The sequence below is a fragment of the Cornus florida genome, unplaced genomic scaffold, assembly GCF_030987335.1.
Source record: "Cornus florida cultivar Cherokee Brave unplaced genomic scaffold, ASM3098733v1 CherokeeBrave_3.0.0_Hap2_Chr01, whole genome shotgun sequence".
Classification (NCBI taxonomy): Eukaryota; Viridiplantae; Streptophyta; class Magnoliopsida; order Cornales; family Cornaceae; genus Cornus; species Cornus florida.
The window spans coordinates 106,977,182-106,986,454 of NW_026775571.1; the positions used below are offsets into that span (position 1 = coordinate 106,977,182).

At 33.9% G+C, this 9,273-nt stretch overlaps 1 protein-coding gene across 1 annotated transcript; it reads right to left on the reverse strand.

Annotated features, from left to right (window-relative positions):
* Window positions 1-248: 248 nt before the first annotated feature.
* LOC132312420 (probable WRKY transcription factor 14) lies at window positions 249-4,233 on the reverse strand. Its single transcript, XM_059810792.1, has 3 exons — window positions 3,306-4,233; window positions 2,177-2,320; window positions 249-1,712 (listed from the first exon to the last, which is right to left on the reverse strand). Exons 1-3 carry the CDS (start codon window positions 3,908-3,910, stop codon window positions 1,094-1,096), a joined length of 1,368 nt encoding a protein of 455 aa, XP_059666775.1. The 5' UTR covers window positions 3,911-4,233; the 3' UTR covers window positions 249-1,093.
* Window positions 4,234-9,273: the final 5,040 nt, after the last annotated feature.

A 9,273-nucleotide genomic window follows, 5' to 3' on the forward strand; every position in this document is an offset into this window, starting at 1 on the left:
GATGCATTGCTAATATATATATATATTTGGTAATTAAAAAGATTGTCAAGTTCGAGCATGGCTAATATTTATTACAAGCCAGATATATAATTATATAGTATATACTTACATTCATTTCATCCAACATGCATGCATGCATTAATTGGAAAGAAATCAGCAAGAGAATTAGAGAAGATGAGACTAATTAAATATATAGTACATTAATCTAAAGTAAATAATTCAAAATAGACAAAAGTTGTGTACGTGGACATTGAACAAACAGAAAGCTGAGGAACCCAAAGCTTGTGTATCTCTCTTTTACAAATCACTGGAGAAGACTGATCGATATGAAAAGTCCAGCTTTTCCAATGCTTTTTCCCCTAGTGTTATACATACAAACATATACTCCATATGTGTGTGTACATATATATATAGGTATTACACATGACCAAATTAATGCATGGGTCCGGCTTGAATAATTTAGTCCACTGATCCGAAAGATGAGAGAAAGAGTCCCACCTTACATCAATCTCTTCACGAGCTTTCAGTCATGTCTCTGATAAATGTACTTGCATGTTTTAACTGTTCAAATCTTCTGTTCCTCAGCTTTCTGTCCCATCCACTAATATTCCAAAGGAATGTGGGACTCTCATTAGGTCTGCCTCCACCCTCTCTTTTTACTCCTTTTCCTAATCCCACTGACTCTTCTGGTAAATAACAACATCAAGAAAAGGTAAGAAACTTGATAAAAACTACCTTGCCCACTGCAAATCTCATATGAAGAAAATATACGATCGAGCTGTACTACAATAGAAAGATCTCAAGTTATTCGCGTACGTGGGCCTTATACGCATGCAAATGAAGTCAGAATCCTTTCTAGTGTGTAGTACTGTATCGAATGGCTCTTGGCTCAAATACGTGCGCATGAGCCAAGAGCTGTCCGATGCAATATTCCACTTCAGATCTCTACCACATAGGATTTCAACTTTAAATCTCAAACCAGAATGGCAAGGCCTATAAGCATGACCATAAACAAAAATTGCACCATATAAAAATGACTAACCATATAAGAGTCTGTTTTAGTGGGGGTTTTTGTTGTTGTTTCAAAGTAATATTATAAACCCCTCTTAGCTTCTCCAAATGACGTGTTATTGTTGTTATTTCCTGTCCAATCAAAGATACTGAATGGATCCAAGGCCTTCTTGTTGCTTTCTCTCTCCTCATCTCCAGCACTGAATCCTTGAGTGAACAAGAGATTTAGAGGGTCAGCCTCTATTTCTCCTAATTCTGCAAAGAAGTCCTCAGACTGGTTGGAGTAGTAGTCTGGCAATGCTGGCCTGTAAGTCTGAGGAAACCCTTCACTGAACTGATCACCATCGTCTATGTCCATTTGCTTATGATCAAGCTCTTCCATCTCCTCTTTCACAGATGGACCACCTGTTGTGGAACTTTCAGTGACAATGGACGACGACACGTTGTCGGTGAGGCTCTCCTTCTGTTCCTCATTCAAGCTTGTGGTCTTTTGGGACTGAGAAGACGGAGAATTCTTTGAAGCTGCAGTGTTCTTTGATGGTTGGGACCGAGTAGAACCGGCAAGAGCATTTCTCTGGGTTGGCCATGGATGGTTATGTTCTGAAGTGTATGTAATGACCAACATGTTGGGGTCAGTCCGGCTCCGTTCCACTTGTTTCCTCGCCGAACAGCCCTTTGAGCTACTGCATCTGTAATATCCCCTGAATAATTTCAAATAAAATAAATTAAACAAACTATTCATGAAAGGTAAACAAACTAAATTATGATAAAAAATAAAAAAAAAACTAATGGTTCAATAATCTTTAATACTTGTAACAATTTTGTTATTTAATTTGTGTTTGATAAAATAGTCAATGTGTTAGTTAATTCTATGTGTGTTTTCTTCAATTTTCAATTATAAAACTAATTAACTTGGTTGTGTAAAAAAAAGTATACTTATTAAGCTATGTTTGGTACCATTTTTGAACTAATTTTTCTCCGGCCACTTCCAATTTTAAAAGCAACAATTCCATACTACCGAACGTGGCTTACAGATTCTTTGGAACAAGCAAGAAATTAAGATGAGTATATAATAATCTTAATCAAATGTCAGAATATAGAAGAAGTCTTATTGTTCTGTTATTTTCTTATTAAGATATATAATTAATATCTGTAATTTTCATACCTTGGATAAGGAGAACCTTTGATAGGCTTCTGACCATACTTTCTCCATGCCCAGAGATCAGATGGAACTACTTCTCCACTTGATGGCCTGCTGTTTGCTGGAGCTGGTGCTGGTATACAAACTACCTTCTTTGCTTGGCTCTTTCTGGATAATTCGAAATCAAGGTTGTTTTTGTCTTTAGTTTTCACAAATCAAGACACAACAACATGAATTGATCGAAAGAAGCTATAAATATTAATATGATAATTATTTTTATATGTAAAGCTTGTGGGTTGAGAAATTCATTATTTAGGAGTTATTTTTCTTAATTTGGTGTGTAGGAGGTTTTATAAATTTGTACATTTTGGAAGATCGAAGAATGATTTTTGGCTTCTTTTCTTCATGAAAGCTGAAAGGGATAGTAAAATCTAAAGGCCATATATACAAATGAAAACACAACTCTTTTCAGGTGGATTTATGGAAGAAAAGTAGCTATAGATAACTACATGAAAGCTATACATGTCTGTGAATAATATATATTATGACACAACTTGGGCAACCTTTTCAGGTTGATCACGACCAATTCAGACAATGTGTTTAATTTGGTGGTATAATGTTGACAAAAAGCAAACTCATCTGGAATCATAGAGCTGCTTATGATAAAACTTAATTATATTATCTTAACATGAAATATATAACAATTATAAAACCCTATCTTCAGATCCTCAGCATGAAATTAATATAGATATACCCAAATTTATATAACGTTGATTTCCCAAAAATTAAACTCAACGCGTTTATTGTTAATTTAAGAACCCTTCTCTCTTCTATAATCTAGGTATTACATAAAAATATAAACTTGAAAAAAAAAAAAAAAAAACAAAAACAAAAACAAAACTAATTAATATAACATTAAATCACTTTTGTGTTTAAAGACAATTCATGCATTAATCAAGCCAATTTCTTTACCTTCTCTTTATAACAAAAACATATTAATTACCTACAATTCAACACCCCCTTTTGTTAATTGAAGAACCTATATATGTGTTTTCTGTAATATGGTATAGCATAAAATGTGAACTAAATTGACAAAATCAAATCACTTCTATTAAAAAAAAAAAGGGCAATTCATTCAAGAAAGTTACTTCACCTTCTCTTTATACCACTATGCCTTGGAGATGAGATCTGTACCCCAGCTGTGTTCTCAAACAACAAACCCTTGGAACTGTTACCACTAATCACATCATTAGCAATTAAGCCAGGACTCCTAATCCCCCTTGGTGAAGCCGCAACCACCACCGGCGAATCACACCGCGGAACCGGCAGCTTAGTATTATTGGGTGAGATCTGAAGCATCCTTGAAAAAATATTGGAAGGTCTCTTCATCTCATCATCTATAGTATTCTGACCAAAAACACCACTATACCCAACACTTGCAGTATTGTTGTCCTCAACACCACCTTTGATCATAGCAGTACTAGAATTATACTTTGAGTCCTCAAAAAAGCCTGAACCAGGAATATCAAGCTCATGAAGAAGAGGATGATTGCTCATCATGTTCGAAAAGGGATCGCCAAAATGATCATTCATCGGAACTGTATCGATCCCGGAAGTGTAATTCATGGGATCGGAGTGGAAGAACAAGGGTGGTTCACCGGATGTGCCTGTAATTGCTCCGCCGCTTGCTAGGACTATATCAGCTAAATCACCTTGATGAATATGATTCTCCATTCTCTGAAGAAAGTGACTATACATACTTAGAAATCAAACCAGCTAGCTAGCATAAAATACAATTTCATTTGACCTCTCTCTCTTTGGTAAAATATATATGTGTTGTACACCAAATACAAGTAAAGGAAGTGATTGTTTTATATATATATATATATGGTCACTCTAAGTATTTGATTAAGCTAAGAAAAAAATGGGGAGCTGGGTTGTTTTGTTGTTGAGGAATTAGAAAGAATGAAAAGCTGTGTTTTTGAAGGTTCAAACAGGTTTTTGTTCTTCTCAAAAACAAAGAAAGAGCTAGAGAATGGATTTAGAAAGAGCTAGAGAATGGATTTGAAGAGAGAGAGAGAGAGGAGAGAGAGAGAGAGAGAGAGTCAATCGCTGACTTTTCATACAAAACAGCTCTTCTCCATACGCAAGAAAGAAGGGAAATGAGTTTTAAATTTGTAATAATTTACTTAATCTAATAGGGTCTTGAGCTGGCCGATTAATTTATACTATACTATAGTATATACTATTTTTTAATAATATTATCAAAGGGTTCAATTTTGATCAACTGTTTTTTTGTATTTTATATAACACGTAGTTTAACTTATTTTTGTTCTCTCTCACCAGGCATGTTATATTGTTAATTTGTTAATGTATAGCTTTGTTTTCTGTGTATGTATACCTGTAATTTTGCTACTAACCAAATTGGAGACCTTTCACACTAAAAAACAAATGTCATCTTCAACGGATAAGTGATGGAAAAGTAAAGTGGCGGCAACTAGCCGCATTTTTCGGAAACGTTTCGAAATGGGAGCCGTCCCGTTTCATTGCCAATCGGCCCGTTCCTAAATATCCTAAAACGAATGACAACTGTCGCTGCTTTTATATATATAAACTTGGATCCTTTCATGTTACACTGTTTTCATCTTTTATTGTGTTTTATGTCTTTTATATATATATATATTTTTGCTAAATTTTATGTCTTATATTGACTACATTACTTATATAATAAGTATGTATTTTTTACATAGTTGTAATGCTATGATGTATAACGTGTTGCACAAGACCTAAATTCCTGTATACACTGCATTAACATACAAACATATATTCACACACACAAATGACTTATCCACTAAAAGTTATTTCTTTTGAAAAGTTTAGTGATTGTTTGTTTCATTTCTGATAACAGTTTTTAATTTTTGTAAAACAATATTTTATAATTTTTTATTTTGTAAATTATTGAAAACTGTTTGTTTTTTTATTTTATTTTTTATTTTATTTTATTTTTTTAAATTCAATTAAATAGGCTTTAAAGTTTTGTTAAGAAAAAAAGATACTAAAGCCTAGTTTGATACACAAAAATAGAATGTGATTGACATTATATTTCAATCATTCCCTTATTTAATATGACATTTAAAATTTCAAGGAATAAGAATCCATTACACATGCATCTAAACGGATGGAATGAAAATCCATTTCAAGGAATCAACCTCCACCCTCCACACGGCCGCGTGGGGCGCCACCGCATTTCGCCATTGCCACTGCCACCACCACCTTCCACCATCGTTGCTGCCGCTGCCACCACCAACACATTTCGCTACTGCCACCACCACCATTTAAAATTGTAATTATCAATTCATTCCAACATTATTTCACATTTGTAACCAAACAAGATAATGAAAATGACAATTCCATTTCATTTATGTTCTCGTTCCATTTCTGATTTCATTCCATTCCCATCTATTTTATTTATGCATACCAAACTAGACCTAAATCTACTATAAAATTGTTTTGATTGGATGTTATCTAAAATGCGGACATGAGCTCTTTCCACTACAATATGGCTCGAAAGATAGCAATTACCAAACAATAAGCAATACAAATTCAAACGAATAACTTAATAACAAAAATTCACTCTCGTCTCACATTTTGTGGTTTCGGTAATACATTGTGTAGTGCCAATATATCATCCTACTAGAACAACATAACTATCATCACACTAAAAAAAACAAATAACTATCATCACACTAAGACAACATAACTATATGCCAATTTGAAATAAATAAATTTTATTGCACTAGGCATCATAATAGACGTATTTATCAGGCGAAACGGTACCATCACATGAGTGAGACCAAACTGGATAATATATATATATAAACGGATCCTAAAGAAGTGTCATTTAGAGATGGTTTAGTACACTGGGCCAGTGCCAATATGATCGATTGTTGCTTGAGAGAGAGAGAGAGAGAGAGAGAGAGAGTGGACGGACGGTATGTTTTTATATTCCACTAAATCTATACATATTCAAAGTCAACATGGGTTGACTTTTAGCCAGTGGCACTGGTTTTTCTGTTACCAATGAGAGTGTATCTTTGCCTCTCATCCCTCTGTGAACCACTTTATTTCCCACTCAACATTGCAGCCACTTTTCATGATGTGCATGTAGGGATGAGTTCTTTCAGTCAAAACTTCAAACATAAAAAGCTTGGATGTCATAATGATTGTTGAATTCCATCTAACAAGGTATTGTATTAAAAAAAAAAAAAGAAAAAGAAAAAAAAAAAGTAGTTGTCTCAACATACCAGTTTAGGACATGCTAGGTTGATTGAATTTTTAATTATGGAAAGATGATTATCTAGGGTTCTATTTTATTAGGTGTAGGGATTAATTAGTTTTCAGAACTCTAAAGTAAGTGTATTTTATAGTGCTGTAGGTTTTTTCCTTTGTGAAGTTTGGAAGATTAGAAAGCCAAAAAGGGTAATACTATGCTTCTGGGATTTGGTGTAAAAGTTAGGTTTCTTTTATCTAGTTTGGTCTAAAAGTTTGGTTTCTTTGATCTAGTTTGGTCCTACATTATATATATATATATATATATATATATATATATCTTTTTGCTTTGGAAGCCCTTGAAGGGTGAGGTTTCTAGTTGAACTAAGTTCTCTCTCTCTCTCTCACACACACACACACACACACAAGTGTAATAATGTGTGTGGGAATATTATTTATTATATGGGAGGTAGGGATGGCTCTTATTTGGTATTTGGAGGATTGAAAGTTTCAATGGGCCAATGATCATAGAGTGAATCACCGACCTTATAGTCCGATGGGACATTTTGAGAATCTATTAGGGTAATGCTCAATTTCTTCCCCTCTCACAAACACGCGTGCAAGCGATCAAGGAGTCTAAATTCTCGGTTGTATATAGTATGGTGTTTTAGGGGTTTTTTTTAATTATTTTTTTATTTTAACGCAATTGAATCTGTCCATTTCAATCAGATTTGATGTACCAAAAAGCAAAATTAATGTGTTAAAAAATACTAGTATAAATAAGTTTGTTGAAAATCAGAACTAATGTGCTCATAAATTATAACATCATGTGCATGTGTGTGTGTTGTGTGTGTGTGAGAGAGAGGGAGAGAGATGACTTGATCAAACTTGAAGTTTTTATTTTAACGCAATTGAATCTGTCTATTTCAATCAGATTTGATGTACCAAAAAGCAAAATTAATGTGTTAAAAAACTACGAGTATAAATAAATATGTTGAAAATCAGAACTAATGTGCTCATAAATTATAACATCACTGCAACAGAAGTCCTTACAGTAGCAAAGAACACCATTGCTGCCAACAATATCTGCTAACTAATACCAACTCCTTGCAAGCTAATCCGTTCAAATTCTCACGCTAGCTTAGCCTTCAAGTTTGATCGAGTCATCTCTCTCCCTCTCACTACAAGAAATGAGGATAGTAGGGACGAACTATTAAGGACAGTTTAAAATTGGTCTCAAAAGCTAGGGTTAATTGAGACAGTTTAAAATCCGTCCCAAAAGCTAGGGTTATTTGGGACAGCAAAATGCCTCTGTCCCAATTAACCCAAAAAATACACGCGGGAATTTTTTTGGAGGGAAGAATTCAAGGAAATTTTGGTAGGACTGTCCCAAATTCTTTTAGGGATGGAATTTTGTCTGTCCCCATAATCTTATTTCCACGTGTCACTCTCTACATCAATTTGACAATATAAGAAAATTCCTCTTGTGTCCCCAAATTATAGAAAAGTAAAACCTACTACGTCGTTTTGTACATTAAAACAACCCTCTAGATCCTTTCCCCGTTTTGCCCTCATTCATTACTGATCTCTTTTCTCTTAGAACAATGGAACCCCACACGATCTGCCTCTCTCCTCTCTGAAACCCAAACGTCAAAAGTTACAGCAATTTGCTTCTCTCCTCGATCTCATTCTGAACTACAACTAGGTCCGGCGAGGATATGCTGATTCGGAACTCAGCGATCAGGCATTACAAATAGGTATTTTTTTTTAACTCTAGCTCTTTCACTCAATATATATTTATATATTTTTTGTATTCTATAGTTTTTTCCTAATAGATCGACACTCAAATAACAAGAAAAAAGAAGAGAGAAAAGTTTCATTTAGAGAAAGTGCAAAACCCTCTGTTTCTTTCCTTAATGCTTTTGATTGTAGGTAATCAGCCTGTTCCCAACTTTTTGAAGGTAATTTTTTCAATAAATTGAAGGATTTATGGGGTGTATTTTTATTTATATGCCTCTGTTTGTGTATTTTTCTTCTATTTTATGTGTAAAACCTTTGAAGGATTTGTGTGTCTTTATAAGTACATCCAAATGAGAATAAAGCATGTGAAGGAAATTTAAAAAACTAGAACATTTGTTTATTCCGAAACGTATATGAAAAACCAGAACATTTGAAGGTATAGTAGGGGGTGTTTTAGCTTTTTCAAACTAATATGCTTATGTATATAAACGTATATGGATAGTGTAGACACACGTGGTACTGCGGCTCTTTGAAATACCTCACATTGTTTCTCCCTCAATCGAAACATAAATGTAAAATCAACACATAAAAAACAGTCTCTTTATCACTAACATAGACATTGAAACTAAGAAACTTTCCTAGTAACATCGGTTCAACATCTATAACCAAAAAATCCTTTGATTTGTTTTGGGTAATCACCATGTTAATTGGGATCATTGCTCATGATTACATTCTACTATGCTATAACAATTGGTTGAAGATTCCGAAATCTCATAAACAGTTCTTATATTGTAAAATAAAGGTTTGTCTTAGCTTAAAGTTAGAGTGTTTCAGTTTTGCCTTAATTCCACATAAAATTGGTTTTCTTGATGAAAGCAATAGAAATTACTACGTATTACTTATCTAGGTTGCATCAATTTCTCTATTAAATTACTTCATTGACATTTCAAAATGCAGGATAATATGGTGGCCCAATCAAAGAAATCTATTAATATGGATGCTAGTAGTCCAATTCTAGTGAATGAACAAATATTGGAGAATGGTCTTGGAAAAGGAAAGGGTACTTATTTCCGTGGGTTTGGTCATAGAAAGAAGGCTGCACGAGGACATAA

What these genes read in the sequence shown, in the direction of transcription:
- LOC132312420 (XM_059810792.1), bottom strand. Translation starts at nt 3,910, where the DNA reads ATGTATAGTCACTTTCTTCAGAGAATGGAGAATCATATTCATCAAGGT. An exon ending in CATAGTGGTATAAAGAGAAG is followed by an intron (nt 2,321 to 3,305) that starts GTGAAGTAACTT and finishes CGAATTATCCAG; the next exon opens with AAAGAGCCAAGCAAAGAAGG. An exon ending in AAAGGTTCTCCTTATCCAAG is followed by an intron (nt 1,713 to 2,176) that starts GTATGAAAATTA and finishes GAAATTATTCAG; the next exon opens with GGGATATTACAGATGCAGTA.